Source organism: Pieris napi, chromosome 1, assembly GCF_905475465.1.
Source record: "Pieris napi chromosome 1, ilPieNapi1.2, whole genome shotgun sequence".
Taxonomy (NCBI): Eukaryota; Metazoa; Arthropoda; class Insecta; order Lepidoptera; family Pieridae; genus Pieris; species Pieris napi.
In genome coordinates this window covers 12,289,031-12,310,503 of record NC_062234.1, presented here as the reverse complement: position 1 = coordinate 12,310,503, position 21,473 = coordinate 12,289,031, and the positions used below count along the sequence as shown (strand labels likewise).

Here is a 21,473-nt window from a genome sequence, read left to right as displayed (position 1 = left end):
TATTAGATTGACAATTGATCATGAAACAGGTACATAAATCTGAGGGCCAGACCTAAAAAGGTTGTAGCGACACTAATTATTTTTTTATAAAAAAAAAATATATGAAAGCAACGCAACTCAAGTAATCCTTTGCATTACAGGACAAGGACTATCAATATCGAATATGGCGACTACGCACGCCAAGCACTCTGTATCAGTACTTGGCTGTTACTTTTTCTTAGTTTTACAATCGGTTGTATTTTTCTCGCTCACACGCTATCTCTCTCTCGTTATGCCCGGAGAATATGGCCATGCCTTGCCTTGGAATTTCTTATGTCAGGTATGTATCACAGGATTTCGCTTCTTTAGACAGGTATTATGCTTTGTTGTACTCATACCAAATGGTTCGTTCTCAATTCTCACGTATACTAACGTCAAAATTAAGAATCTACACGAATTCTACTCCATGTGCGTTCCAATTACGCCTACTTACGAATAATCACAAAATACATATTCTAGTTTAAATTTTCTTTCGTGGTATTTGTTAAACCAAGCTAAGCTTCCTCACCCTACTGAAGTAAATAAGTAGATATTTACCTACACTAGAAATTTCTATATATCTATATACTACCAAAAAGTAAAAGGAAACTCACACTAAAGTAATTCTTAACCAATTCGGCTTAGGTTCCTTCAAGAAAAGAGCGTAACTATTCTTAAAAGGCCGGCAACGCACTTGCGAGCCTTCTAGCATTGAGAGTAAAAAAAATAACAAGGTTTTCTGAATTTTATGTATACATATATAGATTAGATTAGGATTAGAAGGACAAACACATTATTTAACTATTAAGTAGATTTCTCCAATCCAGCAAAATTTTGTGTATATACTCAGATTTTTAATTCCGTAGAATTCTGATAGCCATCATTTTTTGACATTTCAGAGATAACAAACCTTTTGGGCTGGGCACATTTTTTAAATTTCAATACGAGTCAACATCTGACTCTATACAAACATTTTGTTTGTTAGTGAATGTATCCATTTTATTAAGTGCGGTGCCCAATATTAAAAGTTGTTTTACGGCGACTGATAATTACGCTCCTTGTTATCACAAACAGTAAAAAACACACAAGTAAAGATAACATTTTTTTTTTAAAAGGTTTACTGAACCTGGAATTAGCAGGCAGTGATGCCAGCTAAAGCATAAAATAAAGTAATCAATTCGATATATTTTTCGTGATACTGAAATATTTGTTATTTTTGTATTAGATCACTTGAGTAAGTTTAGATTTACCTTTTTGTAGGTAAAACATAAAATTTTATTTTATTGCTCTAAATGGGTCAAATTTGTCCCTTTTTTGGTAGAGAACTTTTTACTTACTTTACTTTTAAGTACCAACATTTATAATATGAAATATCAGAATTCTACGGAATTAAAAATTAGAGTATAAATTTAATATAATTGCTTTCGAATTTCAGAAAAGTTACTGGAACAAGAAGCAAATCGGTCCAGAAGAGGAAATAGAGGAGTTGGAGGAGATGAGAGACGAAGATGCTATGTTCTTTGAGCAGCCTCCGAGGAATGCTGAAGTTGGCATTAAGATTGTCAACGTTTCTAAGGTATATTTAGCTAGAAATTCTGGGATCCCCTTGGAGCTAAACAATGATTCGTTAGAAATCGATTATTGCATATACATTCGTGTTAGGAAATGTATCTGTGAACAGAAGAAAAATTTGTGAGCTTATGTTGCCTTTAATAATTACCAAAATGTATGGAGAGTGATAAAGACAAAACGTTCAATGGATAAATTTTTGTTACTAACAGCATCAGTATCGTCAGCTAAAGAAAAAGTTACTAAAGTATGAACATGTTGAAGTGAATTGATTGCTACCCAACGTATGGAAACCGCTTTATTGGTGCCGCCAACTAACCTTACTAAATAAAAAAAACGACGGGTTGCACTCCGGGAGTGCCGGCAGAAGTGAAAACTTGGATATTAACGTTGTGCATTTTTGATATTTTGGAATGGTTAGGGAATAATTTTGCCCGAATTGCTTTAATTATCAGCATAAAAGTACTATCATTTATATGGTAGAATACAATATTTAGTTATTGCGCTATAGTACAGAAACATGACAATTTATATTACATTAAATACGCCGCGCCAGCTGTCTACTCTCCATCCGTCTTACGAATTTTCGATCAGCTCACGTATCCTGACGCGAGTTTAATATTTTTTACCTATTCCAAAAAAAGTGTACAACACCGCTAGAGAAGTTTTCACTTCAAAAAATAAAAATGCCTTTATAAACAATGCATTATAATGTGTAAGATTTGGGAACCCTTTTAAGTAAAACGTACTTGTCAGGGTTGCCAGCTCTTCCATATCAAACTTAAAAGTTAATTACATAAAATTGTTTGGCTCATCTGATGTTAAGTGATACCGCCGCCCATGGACACTCTCAATGCCAGAGGGCTCGCGAGTGCGTTGCCGGCCTTTTAAGAATTGGTACGCTCTTTTCTTGAAGGACCCTAAGTCGAATTGGTTCGGAAATACTTCAATAGGCAGCTCACTCAGCTGGTTCCACATAGTGGTGGTGCGCGGCAAAAACTGCTTTGAAAAACACTCAGTTGTGGAACAGCGGACGTCGAGGTGATACGGGTGGAATTTCGTATTTTGCCTCGACGTTCGATGATGAAATCCTGCATATTGCGTCTGGCCATGACGTCAGTCCTTACTGTCAGAGCCACGACAACATCCATATTATCCATACGACATTGTACGATCACTATGTGTGCTTTTAAAATTATACTTAGGGCATATAACTTCCGGAAAGTAAAATCGAATGCATATTCGTATAAATCATCTATATTTGACATGTCGATCGAAAAGTGCATTTCTCTACCATGAATTCGACAAAGTATTAAAAGACAATGTAAAATAAGTGTCTTTCAGTGTGGCTGATATTTGGTGAATACTAAAAATTTCGTACAAATATTTTGAGCCTTCATTTTGTAGGTTTTTTTTAATTTGGATTTTTTTTTATTGTCTATGACTAGTATTTTTTACTGCTTAATTCAGGTGTTCGATAAGAAACGCGTGGTCAATAATGTCTCAATGGACGTATTAAAGGGAGAGATTACAGTGTTGCTAGGTCATAATGGCGCAGGGAAAACAACGCTTATGTCTATTATAACTGGTAAGAATTTTCACGTTCTTATTAATTTTATATACTTCATTGTAAAAATAAAAAACGTGTGGCACTCGGGGACTGCCGCGGTAAAGCTATTGCAAAGCATTTTTTATCATCTTATGCAGTTATAATTATTTTTTATTTATGCAGTATTTGTTTTTCTTTGACATTATTTCAATCTACCACTCTACCAGACTCAGACTAAAACGCCTAGATAGTCTGTCTCACTCTAACGCGTACCGGCTGCACCGGCCGCGCTCTCGCCACGTCACCGATCTCGTCAGAGAGATGGGAATGCGCAGTATGCGTTCTGCCCCACTCTAACGCGTATTTGCCGCACCTATATTACGTCATCGTGTGTAAGGTATTTTCGTTACGGTATTTCTGGATTCGGTCGCCGCGTTCAAAGCCCGCGATAAAATCTATGTAATAGCTTAATAAAAACTATATCTAATCCTTATTGAAGATTTAACGAATAGTTCAAGGTTTTTAAATAATCCTTATTACTACGTTAGAGTTCAGATATAAGAAAACCTTATAAATAAAATACAGTAAAATCAGTAATAAAAATATAAAGGTAATTAGTAGAATTATCAAAATTCATTATATTTTTAGGCATGTTAAGCCCAACCGAAGGCAACGTGTACGTAGAAGGACTGGACACGTTCACACAAAGAGAAGAAATGCGACAACACCTAGGTCTTTGTCCGCAACACAATCTCTTCTTCCCGGATCTTACTGTGCTTGAACATGCCATTTTCTTTACCATGGTAAAATATTATTATTTTTTTGAACAAAAGAGATATCTCACACATATAAAGTATCGTACTTTTTAGTAAAATAATGCTTAAATAAACTATATCATACTTCATAGGTAACGCCTAGTCCTGAACTGCTGACGTAGTTTAATTTATGTTTTGGTTCATAAAAGAAATAAGACATATAATTGCCGAAATAATTTGTTGATTTTTTTTTATTATACATAGTTCCAAGTGAAACCGTTTGTAATTTATAATTTATTTTTCACGGATTTTGCATTTAAATAGATTACCCTCTAAAACGACCAATGAAGATTCTTCAAAAAGTATAGTTCAATTTAAAAAAAATAATTGCGTCTAAGGGGGCGTTCAAATATTACGTAACGATTTTTTTGTCCTTTTGTAAAATGTTACGATGCGGCGCGGGGATTGAATTACGCGTTATTGTTAATATTATTGTCGACTGTCCAGTACTTTACACCACATAATGGTAACTTTTAGGTTTATAGAGTCACTAGGTGGTCACGAAACCTTTTACTATTGGGTACAGAAAAACGTTACGGCGCGTTACATGGGGGGGGGGGGTTTCCAATAATCTCCAAAAATTGCGTGACGTAATACTTGACCGCTCCCTTATCCAATCTAAGAATAAATATATTTTATCGTCTTCTCCAGCTCAAAGGCGAAGGCTATACAGAGGCGAAATCCTCATCAATGAAGCTGCTGGACCACCTGGGCTTATCCACCAAACTGAATGATTTGAGCAGTGCTTTATCTGGAGGAATGAAAAGACGGCTACAGCTGGCGTGTGCATTAGCTGGAGATGCGAAATTGCTGGTGTTAGATGAACCTACATCTGGATTAGATGTGGAATCTAGAAGGCAATTGTGGGATTTGCTGTCGGTATGTACATTATCCATCAAGCTTAAATCTACTTCTGTTAGACCAAACCGTATGAAGTTTGACTTATTTGACCGCGCTCAAGACTAGATTATCACTTGATGTGAATTAAAATATGGACCTAACTAGATTTGAGACTTAATTTCTTCTATATTAAAAGAAATCATAATACACTTTGCATATTAAAACTTATTATTGCGGTAAATGTAATTGGCTCTTTAATATCGTTGCATTGCGCGTTTAGATTTGTTTTGATTGGTCCAATCTAGACCAATCACAGACACGCGATTCGAGCACATTGCGCTGGTTTTAATTCATATGGGACGCACGAGATTTGACGTATACAAGTGCTGGCGATGAATATTGCGCTAGAAAGAGAGAATCGGCAAATCTAGCTTTTATCTCTCTCGTAAACTACCGTAATGTTTAGTGTCTAAATGATTTTTGGTAGTTTCACAGCTTCGTACAGTGTAGTGAAATAAAACAAATCTCCAATAAAGTATTTAGTTCTGAATTGATATTCAGATAAACAATAAATGTAATAAAAAAAATTAGTTTATTTACTTTTAGTCCCTACGCGGTTCTCGTACGGTTTTGCTGAGTACGCACTTCATGGAAGAGGCGGACGCGTTGGGAGATCGCGTGGCCGCACTGCAGGGCGGGAAGCTACGTTGTCACGCTACTCCTATGTACCTCAAGAGGGCGTTAGGTTTGCAATTCTTATTTTAGGAAGTATTCAAGTATTACGTAAACTGATTATCTGCAATTTTAGAATTATATATATATATTTATATATAAGCAAAGCTCTCAAAAATAATAGTACATAAACTTATTCATTTTTTGTAGGAATCCTCGAAAACGCATTTCAAGCATAGACAATGTGTGGGTAAAATGTGTAATAAAGTAAATAATTACTGTTGACGTAATCACCGAATAAGAAAATCAAAGGAAGGGGAAGAAACTAGATTATAGACTAGACTAGATATCTTTTTCTTGATAATTGTTTTTTAATACCCAAGTAGTAGTGCGTTCATTACATAGGTCGTGAATAAAATGTTTTTTCCATATGTGCAATTAACGCTTGTTCGTGTGGTGAAGGCAAACATCGTTGAACCGCCATTAGACACAAAACTTATGGTCTCTTTTTTAATACTAAAAATAACCACAGGAATAAATGCTGAGGTAGTACTTCCTAGGATTAGGTCGTCTGCAAACTGGTCGTGGTCTTCTAAATCTAGTAGTAATGGACTTTGTTATGTTGAAACAGTTACGTCATTATAGTTGGACATTATTTTGCTTTTCTTTTCGGGCCGATCTTATCAAGACTTTTATTTTAAAGTGATACGTGATGTGAAATTAAATGAAACAAGACAACTTTTTTTACGTTTTAAAAAAATTTAGTCTTAATAACCCCACAATTATAAGTAAAAATTCCCTTTTTAGAAAAAATTTTATTAAACTATTCTAACTTTTCACATGCATAAAGCATGGGTTACCTATTTCACTGGTCACTTAAATTTTCTATTAAATTATTGAATTTATATATTTTAAAATAGGTACCGGCTACCGCCTATCATTCACAACTATCGGACTACCTCGCGAACAAGCCATCACTGAAGTGATACAATCTTACATCCCCGACGCCACACTCAAAGAAACCTCTCTCAACTCAATCTCATACAGTCTCCCATCTAAGGACAGTACGAAATTTGCTAAATTATTTACGGCTTTGGAGAATAAGAGGTCACAACTCGGCATTGATTCTATTGGCGTGGGAAAGTCCACGTTGGAGGAAGTTTTTATAAAGTAAGTCAATTTTAACAGTAGTTACGGCGGCCAATACACAATTTCTTTTAGCCTGTATTGTCTAACATATATTAGCAATGTATTCAGACATACCTACCCTTATATTATATTCTTAATTTATTTCAATTAGGCGACTACAATTTTCACTAGGTTAGTCCAGTTGTCGTATAGGGAACTATTAATACAGGAACAATGAGAAAGGTTACATGATGTTGATAATATAATTAGTGCCTTTCAGTATTTATAAAAAAAATCAAATACGCAAAATACTTCCGCAATAATATAGAATTTAAGGGGGTAAATATAATAAATAATCGCGAGCGAACACTCCAAGGGATACAAAAAAAATTGCAAAAAAAAAACATCGAAAAAGCATTTAAAAGCCTCTAATTTGAACAATCAATATAAAATATATTTGTATTTTCTTACCGTCAGTAATTATTGCCGACGAGCCAAAGCAGAGAGAATAAGATCAAACGGTAAAGGTCACAGCATACATATCAACTCGGAAAGGGATCGTCACTGTATCGCCTTTCGCCTCGCTGTCAACCTAACGTATGCACGTAACCAAAGCGTATCAGTATCAGCTCCGTGTACGTCAACTCGGCTACGGCTAGAAAAACACCGCGCTTACGGCTCGCCAACTACTGGCTGGTTGGCACCAGATCAGTTAAGTGTAGCGCATGGTTATGTCCCGGTTTACAATACGTGAGATGGAAGAGGAAAAAGAAAATAGCAATAATCGAAGGAAACGGGAGTGGACAGGGGCAAGGGTGGACGACGAGCCGTAAGCGCGGGAACTGCAAGTTGACCCCGCACCGCATTGCGGTTCTGAGCCTGTTCCGAGGTGAGGCGATTACGATACGATTCCGATTAGTGTACGTTCCAGTAAGGACTTTCATACAAACGATACTAACGGCTCGAGGTGATGCGGTGGCGATCCCTTTCCGAGTAGATATGTGTGCTTTGACCTTAAAGCGTAATTTGGTGGGAAAAGTTGTTTTTTTTTAAATAAAATTTTCTCGATATAGAAGTTTATGTCAAGGCTTAATTGATGACCTATTGTAATTATTACGGACAAATATTGTTAATTCGTTCTTTTGGAAATGTGTTAATATACAAAAATGTTATATTTTCAGATTGTGCAGTGATGTTACTACAACTTTTGATGATGACGAAGTCGATGCTGAGATTCAAGGCAAGTGCTGTAATATATGTATTTAACGCTGTTAGAGAACTCTTTGTTTTTTACAAGTTACGGTTTTTGTATTTACAGAAGCCGATTACCCAAAACTAACTGGAATGAAATTGTATTTACGCCAGTTCACTGCGCTCTTCCGCCGTATATTGAAGTTCCTTTGGTTCCACAAGATATCTTTTGTTCTAACGGTATGCCATAAATCTTAATATATATAAATTACGTGTCACGTTGTTTGTCCGCGATGGACTCCTAAACTACCGAACCGGTATCAATCAAATTTGCACGCCGTGTGTAGTTTGATCCAACTTAATAGATAGGATAGCTTATATCTCAATTTATACCCGCAATATAATTTTATTGCAAATTATTTGTTTATTATTTGATACAATTCTAACAGAGGGCGCTGTGTTGAATGTACCAACGTTTCACATAAGCTACAATTTAATGGCATAACCACTAATAAAGCATAGTGGTCCCAATGACTGGTGTTCTCCTACCGTTTCTCTTGAATAGTTTATTTCTATGTAATATAACAAAAACCTTAGCCACAGCAACGCTTGGCCGGTCTGCTAATTAGTTATGCTATTAGGTCTGCTTATTAGTAATTTATATAATCTCATTCGGTAATATTCTAATTATGAAATGAAATACAGACTTTTATTGGCATATTTTATTTACATACTTCTTTAAGAAAATTAAAAAATTAAAGCATTATTCTCCTAACCAAAAAATGCTTTAAAACAATTTTTTAATTATTAAAGTACAATGTGTCCCGACCAAGCAGGTTTCAATTCAATTTAAGTACACATTATCTATGGTGAGCGCGCAACGCGCTGGTTCCGAGGCAATAGACCAATAACAGACTTTTGTTTCTTTCATTATATATTACTTTATTTTTCAGCAAATTGTTCTACCCATATTCTTTTTATACGGTGTAACGCAAATAAGCAACGATTTAAAAACCGAAGAAGAAAAGAACCCACCAGCGACTATGAACCTCGACATGTATCAGGATTTGCCGAATTCGCGGGTTCTTTATAAAGTGGACAAGTCTTATAGTTTACGTAGCCTTAGTGACGCCTATCCGAAGATCGACTTTGAAGTAGCAGATGATGTTGCTGCCAGTAAGTTTCTAAAACTTTAAACTGTAAACGTTTATTTGTAATTTAGCGATTAATGTTAAGCCCTGAAGTAATAAAATTGCTGGACTACTTTATTTATGGTTCCTGTCTCAAGCTTGTGAAAAATAAAAATCTTGAATTTTAAGTAATAAAATTAAAATTTGAATATTTTTCAGATGTTTTGCGTATTAGCAAGCGAGATCAGTTGGATTACAACAAGTATATCGTTGGTTTGGAACTTAATGAAACCGACGCTAAGGTAAGTGTTTGTAAGCAAATTTTATAACTGGCCTTATAATTCATACATTATTTAAAAAAATATTAACGTTCATTATTATTATAAATTATGGGTACTTTTGTAACTTTCGCTAAAAGGATTTTTATTTTTAACCCTCTAAAACGTATGAATTGGTCGTGTAATATTTTATTTATGTTTCTTTATGTATAGCTGCTCCGTCCGTATACTGATCTGCATGAGCTAGTGTAAAATGCCAAATTCCAAATCTTATATAAATAATGGCTTTATTTATTTAATTCTCCTTAATATAAGACTAATCAACACAAGTACGAATTGTTATTTTTTTAGTGTATTTTAGAGGGTTTTTTTATAGCAGTGTTGGCCTAGTGGCTTCAGGGAAACTCTCATCCCTGAGGTCGTAGGTTCGATCCCCGGCTGCAATGGACTTTTTATGTGCGCATTTAACATTCGCTGAAACGGTGAAAAGTCGTTGGCGTGTGTCAAGCAAAGGACGGTGATCACCTACTTTGTTTCATCATGCCTCCTGCTGATACAGGACAAATATTTTTTGTTAAATTATTTTATTATTATTACTTAATAATTTATTATTAAGTACTTACTTAAGAAGTCCTGTGAAACATGGTGTAATGGTTGCAGCTCTTTACAAACATTGTGTTGTGTAAAACAAAAAACTTGATGATTAAATAGAGTGGCGGAGAATTTATTGGCAGTTCTTCTCTTCCGTTCTACGCCCTTGACTTGAGAACTGGCAGTAAATGTAAAATTAGAAGCATTTAATATGTATTTCTGTTTTGACGTTCATAAGTGTAGATTGACCTATATGAGTAAATGATTTTGACCTTTGACAAATTATCATGGAACAGATATCCGAAGACCTAACAAGTTTGTAGCCACAGGTATATTTTAATTTATTTATTTCAGATTTTGTTTACGACTCGTGTACGTCACGCGGCACCCGTCGCCATGAACGTTCTAACCAATTTGCTCGCGAGTCATCTTTTGCCTTGGGGTGATGGTGTAACCTTGACCACCATTAATTATCCTCTAGAATCGCCGCAACTAAGGACTGCGGAGATTGTCGAACCGAAAGCTATGGGTAGCGTCTTCTTATGGAGTGCCTTCGTCGTTTTTAGTAAGTATTTTTAAATTGTTTAATATTTGACATTCATGCCACTTCTGGCAAAAAAAAATAGAGTTTTTGATGTTATACTTCTTTAGGCGCGTTATGAAAAATTGATGAGAGTAAAATTTTACGATTCGCGCGCACCGTTACACAAAATTAACAGAATGAAGTTCTAAGTGGCATGAAAATTGATAATAACTATGTTCAAGTAGAATATTCTAGTATTTTTATATTTAGAACACGTGTTTCGTAGCAGTACAATTAAACAGTGTGAATATATAAATATTATTTTGGTGTTTTTATTAAATCAATTTCATATACGACGGTGATAGCATTTACTAATAATAATTTTATTGATTGATTTTAATATGTATCGTTAATCACTACTGCATTTTAGTTATTTTTTTCCATACACCAAAGAAGTATAACTTCTAACGCGTGTACATTAGTACACACACTCTTTTTTTTATATTCGAGAGGAAAGTGAAACTGTTATGTACGCCAATAATTTACTGTTTCGATTTAAATTTGCCTTTCTATGTACATAAAAATAGCGTTTGCATTTTGTTCTTCGCATGTAATCGATCCGTGCCGTGCCTTGCTGATAAAGTTGAAAAGTTTGTTTACAATAATTAAGTAACATGTGTTTTTACTAACATTTTGTAAAAAAAACTTGTCGATTTAACGTGACGGAGGGAAGAATAATGCCAGCTTTTCTCGTCCGTACGCCCTTGATTTGAGAATTGGCAGTAAATTTAAAACTAGCTCTAGCTCTCTAGAACTCTTTATAGATCTCTAGTACTCTCTCGAACTCACTCTAGCTCTCAAAGGAAAATATTCGTAGTAGCAATCGATGAGAAGAATATTAACAGACAAACCCTATTTCAGTTATCTCAGCTACAGTTATGAATGCGGTGGGTATGGCATGCAAAGAGCGACAAAGCAGTACTCGACACATACACATAATGTCTGGGTGTCCCCCTCTGGTCTTTTGGCTCTCGTCGTTGATAACGTACACAACTCTATACACTCTGGTACTGTTGATACCTACTTTGGTCGCCTGTGTCGCGCTGGAACGGAATGGAACCCTTAACCAACCTGACTTTCTTGGTGAGAAAATGTTTCAAATTCTTAAGTATCTTACATTGATATACAAAAAACCCAAGATGCACAGTCTCGAATAAAAGTAACGCTCGAAAGTGTCCCGAAACACTATTTCTGTCCCTTTCTATAACAGTATGTCTATAACAGTATATGTTACAAGCATATATTATTGCAAAATCAACCTTACGCGAATTGCTTATAGTTGTTATTACAACGCAGTGTATACGTACTTAAAGCAATAAAATTTTACGACCGACCGTGGTCGGTAGGACAAGGTATTGAGTGGAGTCGAACATGACTTTTTAATATATTTGTCAAAAACTACACACAAAAAAGTTCAAAAGTACATAAATTTATTTATAAAAAAAAACACAAATAAATAACATCGACTCCACTTATAAGACGCGAGACTATTTGAAATGAGCGCACAATTTAGAATGTTGCGCTCATTTTTTGAGGACGTTTTTTAGACGTTGAGTGTGCATCTTAGGTTTTTTGTATATCAATGGTATCTTATGAAATAATTGATTCATTGAGTGTTTATCTATATCATAAGGTTTTATTAAATAAAACTTATTAATTAATAATAATTAAGGAATTAAAACTTTGTTTGAAAATTCCTATTAAGAGTTTGAAGGAATATAGACACGATATAAAAAATACACGCAATGTTGTTGTCATGACATGTTGGCAATTAGCGTGACATTTTTGCTCTTATTGAAAAATCTGTGATAAAACGCATATAAAAAGGCCGTTCTCTTAAAAGTGTTACCCAAGTGAAAGGACTAAATAAATAAATAATCTTTATTTGTTCTCTCACATGCACAAGGTTATTATGATTAAAATAAGAAGATAACATTTGGAAGTGTATGTGAGAGACTGGTCTCTGTAACAGGAGACCTGAGTGACAGATACCACCACCACCGACTGAATCCCTACCCAATAGATTTTTTGTGTCGAAATACTTGGTTACACGGTGAAGGACTTACTTGCCTATTAGGAACAACTAATGAATACGATACATAAATCTGACGGCTTTCTTTAGACCCAAAAAGTCGAAGGCGTGTGTCAGGCACAGAAGATTGATCACCTATACTCTGATTTTTAATTCCGTGGAATTCTGAACGCTTTCAATTTTTCACATGTTAGTGGTTACAAACCTTCAAGTGCTCCAGATTAAAAGTGGTTTTACGGCGAGTTATGATTACGTCCCTTTTCATCACAAACAAAATAAAAACGCACAAATAAAGATAACATTTTATTTTTTAAAAAGGTTTACTAAACCTCGAATTAGTAGGCAGTGATGCCAGCTAAAGAATAAAATAAAGTAATTAAAGTTAATTCGATATATTGTTCGTGATATTGAAATATTTGTTATTTTTGTATTACTTACTCAAGTCGTAAGTTTAGATTTACCTTTTTGTAGGTAAAACATAAAAAATACGTAGCATTTTAGTTTTTATTGCCTTCAAATGGGTCAAATTTGTCCCTTTTTTGGCGGAGAACTTTTTTAGTAGCAACACTTATGAAATGTCAGAATTCTACGGAATGAAAAATTAGTGTTTACTTGCCTATTAAAAATGATCGCGGAACAGATACACAAATCTGAGGCCCAGACTTAAAAGGCTGTAGCGGCATTTGAGGTGAACTTGCGACCTCAGGGATGGTGGCCCATTGAAGCCACTAGGCCAACACTTTTCTTTGTTACAGGTACACTGTTCCTGATAATGTTCCTGGGTGTGGTTTCGTTCCTGTGTTTTAACTTTTTCGTGAGCTTTTTCTTCTCAGATCGCGCAGCCGGTGTCATTCTTGTCGCGTTTCTGTTTATTTTTGGTAAGTATTGTTCTTCAATAAATATTTTCAACTGGAGTTTTAAAATAATGTCGAGCTTTGTTGAGCAAAATTCACGTAAAAAAAATTATAAACTTAATAGTATACAATTGTTTAATGGTAATCCCGTATTGTGTAAAATAAAATGAACCTTCTTTGTTATCTAACATTAGTTAAGTTATATATATATATATGTTTTAGTTAATAATTGGAAGCAATCATCACACACTTGAAGCCAACATGGGCCCTTTAGTTTTTACCACAATCATAAATTGTAATTTAACATTCTTGTTTCCGATAATATCCAAAAAGGTCACTTAGATTTAAGAACCGTTGAATAAGCCAAGTTTTACGCGTCGCAATCCCTTATTTTATTTTTACCACGCACCCTTATATTATTGTGTAACAGACTATATTAATTTAGAAAATTTTCAGGAGTTATCACACCAGCGATACAGTCCGGAGCTGAATTCTTTGAAGACGCTGTACCGCTTTATGCAAACGTCATCCTAACAGTTATTTCCTATACGATGCCGTGTCATACGTTCGCAATGGCAGTAAAGCGGACCGGCAACGTCGCACGCGTGAACGCGTATTGTGATCTCAATAAGGACAAATGCCCGAATCTAGTAGTTCCAGATTTAAACTTCGATGTCAATAAATGTTGTGGTAAGTCCGGCAACGTCTCATTCACAAAACTACTTCTAGTAGAGACTAACGTGTACCTATTTTATACTGATATTATATCAATAGAAAGAAATTTCTTTGGTGAGCATTTATTAAGGCAGTTTTTACCGCGCACCACCACTTGGTAGAACCAGCTGCCTACCGAAGTATTCCCGAGCCAAACCGAGATAGGGTTCTTCAAGAAACGAGTATACCAATTTTTTCAAAGTCGGCAACTCACTTGCTCTATGACAGTGTGAGTGTCTTTTGGCCGGCGGTATCCCTTAACATCAGGTGAGCCGACTGCCCATTTGCCTCAAATATTATAAAAGTAAACTATGCCCTCTAAGTTCGATATCCGATGAAAAAATGTTCCTTTTATTATAACCATAAATTCAATTCTTACAATTTGTTATTTTTACTATAAACAGTGTAGTTGTCTTTGGTTCAGTATAGACTTTCGACTCACATTTGATATCTTATATTTCAGTATTAAACGAAAAGTCGCTGAACTATTTCTCCTTTGAAGACACATCGCCGCTTGTCTTCTTGCTAGTTTTAATTGCGCAAATCATAGTTTATATGGTAAGTTCTTTAAATGTAACGAATGGAAAGATTTAAATACTATCAATCTAATTGGAAGCTAAAAAAGCTGTCCATCTTGCAGATAAGTCGTGTATCTCATCCGTGAGAATTTCTAAATACGCATTTAACAATCGCTCTGTCAAGTAAAATATGAGAATATTAATTATCTTAAAATTCTCATATTTACATTTCAATTTTTTTTTTATTGACACCCGCACGCAACAACTAAACTGGTCTTGTTTGTTCCGCGCGTATGTGTGCGTGCACGCAGGTAACCTGGAAGTGGTGCGTGCGTCAATACGCTTTGTGACTTATTGTTGGATGCCCATATGCTTAAAAATCTGTTATAACGACATCGGTTTTGACTGTATTTTGTTTCCTTAAAACATTAAATCAATTAAATTATTTAAAAATGTGACCTAAAACTCAACAACGTGTGTCAGGCACAGAAGACTGATAATATACTTGCCTACAGAAAAAATATTTGATCACGAACAGATACAGAAATATAAAGCCCAGAGCTAAAAAAACACTTGTTTGTTTAACCAACTTTATAAATTTGCAGTCATTAGTGATTGCCTGCGAAAAAGGTATATTCATGTGCTGGTTTGATCGAATATTCAACTCGGGATATTCTCCAGAAACCAGTACTAATGTCGACCAATTGGTTTGCGCTGAAAAGTGCTACGTGAACAAGGCGATTGATTTACGTAAGTTTTAGATCATTTCTATATAAAAACCCATAGGCAAAAAAAATAAAAATAAATATGGTTATGGTTAAAATATAATTTATTCTTGTTGTTCTCTGACAACCGAGAAAAAATCTAATTATATACTATAATAATAACCAAAAATAAAGTAATAAAATAATTGGTTTAATGTAAACATGAAATGGCACGAATCTCACTAAAATTTTCACAAAATTAAAAATCTCAATGTCAGACTATAAAGAAATTTATTTCGATACGCGAACCACCCTCAACATCTTCATTACATACTTGATCGCATTATGATGTATTTTTTATTAGATCACGGCTAAATTTAAATTATAAAATATAAATGTTATTTTTTTTTTGTCACTAACCTATCTACCATAATATTAGCATGGTTTATAAAAATGTTATCATTTTTGTCGTATTAAAGACCACTTAGGAAGGTGTTTCTGTGTTCTTTAAAACAATTATTTCACTAAGCATTTTGCCTTTTGCTAATCTTAAAATAATTACGCTTAATTGTTTTTGGAAACGAACAATATGCATGGATGGAATATGTTAGCTATGCGTTATTCAAATACATTTATGATACAGCACCCCGAGACATCCGCGATGCGATGTTGGTTGACGATATACACAAGAAATATTTGCGTTTCCCGAAGCCGTGCAATGCTGTCAAAGGGATAAGCTTCTCAGTCCAAAAAGGTAAGTTATTGATTACAAAGATAATAGTAATTCCATTTTCTGATTATACAATCTTTGCTCTTACCTATACTCTGTGGCTGATCATTCTATTGTATTAAACGTTTTGTAATCTGTGACCATGCGTATTAAAAACATAAACAAAGATTTTCATTCATATTTGCAAAATGATAATAATATATCTGAATATTCTAAATTTGACGTGGTATATATAATATGACTACATATTTATTTTAAATTACTTTAAGAAAAAGTATCGGTTTTTGCGTCAGTCTCGTTACACTATGGACACAGATTAGTCGTCGTCTAATGAATATATTGAATTTTAATTTCGTCAGTCTGTTTTTGATATCAATGTGTATTTTTGTGTAATTTAAGAATTATAAAATCTAATTTATAAAATTCTCGTGCCGCGGTGTTTGTGGTTAAACTCCTCCGAAACGGATTAACCGATTCTCATGAAATTTTGTGTGCTTATTGGGTATAACTGAGAATCGGACAAAATCTATTTTTCATCCCCCTAAATGTTAAGGGTAGTCCTACCCCTATTTTTTATTATTTTTATTTTCAGATAGATTTTTTTTTATTTTTTATGATACAGCATTAAAAAATACATACAACCTATAATTTTCACCCCTCTACGATCAACCCCTATTTTTTATTATAAATGTTAAACATGGCAAAACGCCGTTTGCCGGATCAGCTAATAATAATAATAAAAGCCTTAGATTTCATATACTTTACATTTATATATCTTTCCTACCTTAGTTGTTTTTCCTAATTATAAAATAAAGAATACTTATTTTATCCATTATTTTATTCCCCTATCGTACATCGTTCCTTCGATTGGGATTGTTTAAATAGTAATCGTTTGTTTATTTACTCTAAAACCCAACACTGTAAAGCAAATTTTCAAATAGGATGATTTTTTTTGAGATAGAATATATTTTGCTTGGTGTTAACGTAAATGTGTTTCTTTCCTATAACTATATCAGACGCTTTCTTGTATTTTTTAAGTGAAATAAAATATTTTTAGGTGAATGTTTCGGTCTCTTGGGGGTGAACGGTGCGGGAAAATCAACAACATTTAAAATGCTAACCTCAAGCGAATGTCCTACGAGGGGACGGATATTTGGGAACGGATATCATATGGAAAAATCAAGGGCTGAGGTATGAAATATATTCAAAATATGTAATAATTAAGTAATGCTACTTTGTCTTGTCAAAGGCGTCTTTATTTATTGTATTATATTTACTGTAGCACTTCACTACAACAATTTTTTTTCTATTAATAAGATATATATTAATCCGCCATCTGAAATTCAGTACTTACGTTCGTTGGGATACTGTCCGCAATTCTTCGGCTTGGACGAGTTTTTGACGGGCCGCGAAAACCTCACGCTGTTGCTGACGCTACAAGGCCGCGATGAAGAACATATACATGATGAAGTTGCCTCCTGGATTGATACCGTAGGTTAGTGCATTAGAAGGTTTTCGTGATTTTACCATTATTGTTTTTTATTGGAGGTTTATATTGTTACAATTTAAAATTCCTTAAGTTAAAATACCCATAACCGACGAGCATACATGGTGAATGTCATGAAAGTTGATGAATTGAAAGAGGTATGTCAAGGACTTAGCAAGTGTAGGTCCGTAGTCTCAGTCTACCCCTTCCGGAAAAAGGCGTGATATTAAATTAAAAAAATTATGTTTTCCAGAATATTTATTTTATAAATGCTTGTAGTACATTTGAGAATATTTTTGTTATTCATTGTCTTCACAATCTTATCTGTAAGCAGTGGCGGATAAACACAGTTGCCGCCTGTAGGCTTTTCAAATTTTGCCGCCCCTTCTGACCTCTGCATTTCGATACCCTACACGGACAAAAAAAAGGGGACGAAAATATTGTAGAATTAAAAGACCAAAAAATTATTCTTTGTTTTAAAAAAATCATATTTTATGAAAAATTAAGAACTACATCAGACAGTCATTCTAAACCTGTCCAGTAAATTTTCTAAACTAAAAACATTTATTCTAACCCAGTTTAGCAAATTTTCTGAGCTTCTAAATAATGTAATCCATGATCGATAAATAGAAACATACAGGAGCATACGAATCTCTAGTAAGCAAGATATTTAACATCATTGGATTCCAAAAATAACTGCACAGTTTCTAAACTATTGGTATACTCATCACAATTATTAAACTATATAAGCATACTTGTACTAAGTCAGGCCGCACACCAGGCATACATTTGTTATTTACGTCGCCACAATCGTTGCGAAGTCGTTGCGCTAATATTGTATGCGCTACAAATGTATTGAAAATGCGTACATCGGAAGCACAGTTGTAGCGTGGCACCGCTTTGAGAATGTCGACATCATCGTCTGATGACGAAGATTTCTTGATGTGGCGATTAATGAGAAAAAAAAGACGTTATTGGGTTCATCCGTTTAATCAAGATTGCACAAAGTACGGGAATTTATTTCAAAATTATTTCTGTAATCCGTCTGTTACTATAATCATTGAGCGTGTGATTGTATAATACAGGGTTTTTTTCAACCTCTGCAATAAACTCAACGTAAAATTCAACGTTGTCTTTCATTTTTGCAAGCCAACGCGACACAAAAAACGTACGTGTTCGATCTTGAATTTGTGTGGCGTGGACATTGTCTCGGTACAAAGTGCGCCCGCCACAAATGTTTCCTCGGTGTGCGTGCTCACGTACAAATGTATGGGGGCGTTAAATGTGTCGCGTTTCAAATGTGGCGCTACAATTATCGAGCTACAAATGTATGCCTGGTGTGCGGCCTGACTAAGTTATTTTTGATAAATGGTTGACAAAAAAGGTGAATAGTTTGTAAATTTACTAAGCTGGTTTGTAATTTTTTGAGTTTTCAGTAAGTAAAGTTTGGTGACTTTAGAAATATATTTTTTGCTGAAGCATGATAATTATTGCTACGTTTTATTCCTGATTCAACATTAGAAACTGAATATCACTGCACTGAAAATAAAAATGCTATCGTAATTCGTAACAAAAGTCAGGATTACGCAGCTATTAGTTTTGATAACAAAACTATCTTGGTTAACACAACGAAGTGACGTTGTGGTAAGTAAAGTGAAGTTGCTGTTTTTACAATAATATCTGTTGAGGAAATTTTTTCGAATACGTATAGATTTTTTTCCATCTAATACATTGCTAAGGCTGATAGTCGTCAGTATTGGTCATAGCTGTTGTAAACGTGGTACTTTGCTCAACTTAGACAGTTATTTTCCAGAACAATTGTTAACTAATAAATAATCTCGGCAACTTGAACAATAACAATGAGATGTTAATTTTTTTTAAATATGCCACACGACATATTTTAAATTATTTTTACTATTGTTCAAGTTATAAAAAATTATGTATACAACCCACTAAACACTTTAAAAAATTGCAAGACGCAATTATCCGAGGTAACTTTTGTTTTGACAAAAATTAAATACGGGACGGGACATCCTAGTTTGTATTGCTGCTGACCGCGCTCTATATCTTTCTCTCTTGCTCCCGAACTCAATGTTGCCACACGTAACGTGACGTTCGGATCCCTCGGCGACCCGACCGTCCGAAGTATAAAAAAAAGTATTAGCAGATTGACAAGCGTCTAATTCCCCACTTATACAGGTTCAGTTGGTGGTGAAATCTAATAACATTTAGGCATCTATTAATTTTTTTATTTCTGTAAGACAAAACAATTTTTTGGGACTAATTTGCCGCCCCCTCATATGCGCCGCCCTAGGCTCAAGCCTACTCAGCGAGCTGGTAAATCCGACACTGTCTGTAAGTTACTTTTGTGTAGGTACTTAATATAATATACGTCATCAATATTCGGTATCTTTTAAATTTTCTTCTATTGTTTCCATTTTTTTTAATTTGTCACCATTAAATTCCACTAGGGCTAGAGAAATACGCAGACCAGCCAGTCAGCGGGTACTCCGGTGGGTGCGCGCGCCGTCTATCCACCGCGGCGTCTTTGTGTGGCAACGCAGCCGTGACTCTGTTGGACGAGCCCACTGCAGGAGTGGACGTTGCCGCGAGAAGACGTGTCTGGGCAGCGTTGAGACGCGCAACTGCGTTGCGACGGGCGCTTATTATTACTTCGCATAGGTATGAATCCCAAATCATTATAACAGTTCCATCGTTGTAGGGACTGCTGGGTTCGCATGTAATCCCTAACGAGAACTGGTGAAGGCGTACCTACTTTCTGATAATGTCTACACGAAACCTTCTCAAAGGCTTTTTCAAACTTCCTATAGTAAGAAAATTAAGAAACATTTTATGACTATAGTTCGGCTCGAAGGACCAATGTACAGCTTGCCAGCAAGTCGACTAAAATTTGTGTTTCAATTTATATCTAACTAGCAAACTCGGCGTACTCCGTTTTGCCACCAGATGGCTTCGTTTTATGTAACATTTTGTTTGGTGATCCCGCTTTTCTATTGAAAATTTTCCTGAATTTTCTTTGCTATAAACTTTACGGAGCCCGATACCTTTCCAACGAATGCAAAACCGTGGAAATCGGTTCGTGCGTTCTGGAGTTATAGCGTCAGGAAGGAAAACCCGACTTATTTTTATATAGTATATAAATGTCAGGAGTATCTGTATAATATATGTAGTGTTTCTATTAGCAAGCTGCACTGGATAGCTAAATATATGTGAGGGTTAGACCTACGACACTTTAGTGGAAGCGAAGTGGCGAAGACTACTTCAAGCCCTTAATTATCGATAGCTGTGAGATAATCCCACCACCCACCATTTACTTCATGAGCGCTATTTATATCCAAAATACTAGTCGTGGATAAAGAAAAAGTACGACCCGTAAATAAGTATATTGAGACTAAGCGACAGAAATACGGATAAGCACTTTTGTTACAGCATGGACGAGATGGAAGCTCTCTGCAACCGTATAGCCATAATGTCCGCGGGCGAAATCCGAGCATTGGGCGAACCGGCCGTACTCAGGGCGAACCACGCCGCGGGACACGCCCTTACACTGAAACTGTTGCCTACCGCTACTGACGGTAATAAACACTTTATTTACCTATAAACAATATCACAAAACAGGTATAAAATTAGGAGATTAAGGATGGAAATAGGTTACTGCTGAGAGCAGATAAGTACCTTTCATTGGCGTAGCAGGGGGGGGGGGGGGGGGCGCACCCCAAAAATGGTGACACCCACCCGGTCTCTCAGCTTTAAGAACAATGAACAAACAAAAAATAAATAACAATAAAATTTACTTTAAATAGAATTAATAGTAAAAAATTGAGAAATAACACTTGAGAATTCAATTGTTTTTTTTTTTTTTTTTTTTTAATTTCTTTATTTTAACTGCATTTTTTATAAATTCAATAGCATTGATTTATAAAGTTAATTGTCAAGGTAAATTATATATAGAATAAAAATAAATCTCAGGTTATTTTTATAGCATTTAATGAACTTTAGTTTTGAATAATACAGCGTTAGTATTTAATTCGTAATTATAAAATGGCTTAT

The 21,473-nt window shown here is 34.9% G+C and overlaps 1 protein-coding gene across 1 annotated transcript in view; it reads left to right on the top strand.

Annotated features, from left to right (window-relative positions):
- Positions 1-21,473, top strand: part of LOC125063828 (phospholipid-transporting ATPase ABCA1-like) — a 37,527-nt gene that overhangs the window by 7,299 nt on the left and 8,755 nt on the right. The window contains exons 9-30 of the mRNA XM_047647115.1: positions 141-319; positions 1,454-1,594; positions 3,058-3,175; positions 3,785-3,939; positions 4,603-4,830; positions 5,398-5,536; positions 6,384-6,633; positions 7,773-7,831; positions 7,910-8,022; positions 8,736-8,958; positions 9,132-9,214; positions 10,136-10,346; positions 11,226-11,447; positions 13,152-13,274; positions 13,707-13,940; positions 14,428-14,522; positions 15,088-15,232; positions 15,830-15,940; positions 16,974-17,107; positions 17,264-17,411; positions 19,874-20,084; positions 20,853-20,998. Coding sequence (XP_047503071.1) covers positions 141-319; positions 1,454-1,594; positions 3,058-3,175; positions 3,785-3,939; positions 4,603-4,830; positions 5,398-5,536; positions 6,384-6,633; positions 7,773-7,831; positions 7,910-8,022; positions 8,736-8,958; positions 9,132-9,214; positions 10,136-10,346; positions 11,226-11,447; positions 13,152-13,274; positions 13,707-13,940; positions 14,428-14,522; positions 15,088-15,232; positions 15,830-15,940; positions 16,974-17,107; positions 17,264-17,411; positions 19,874-20,084; positions 20,853-20,998 — 3,468 coding nt within the window. The remainder of the gene's footprint in view (positions 1-140; positions 320-1,453; positions 1,595-3,057; positions 3,176-3,784; positions 3,940-4,602; positions 4,831-5,397; positions 5,537-6,383; positions 6,634-7,772; positions 7,832-7,909; positions 8,023-8,735; positions 8,959-9,131; positions 9,215-10,135; positions 10,347-11,225; positions 11,448-13,151; positions 13,275-13,706; positions 13,941-14,427; positions 14,523-15,087; positions 15,233-15,829; positions 15,941-16,973; positions 17,108-17,263; positions 17,412-19,873; positions 20,085-20,852; positions 20,999-21,473) is intronic.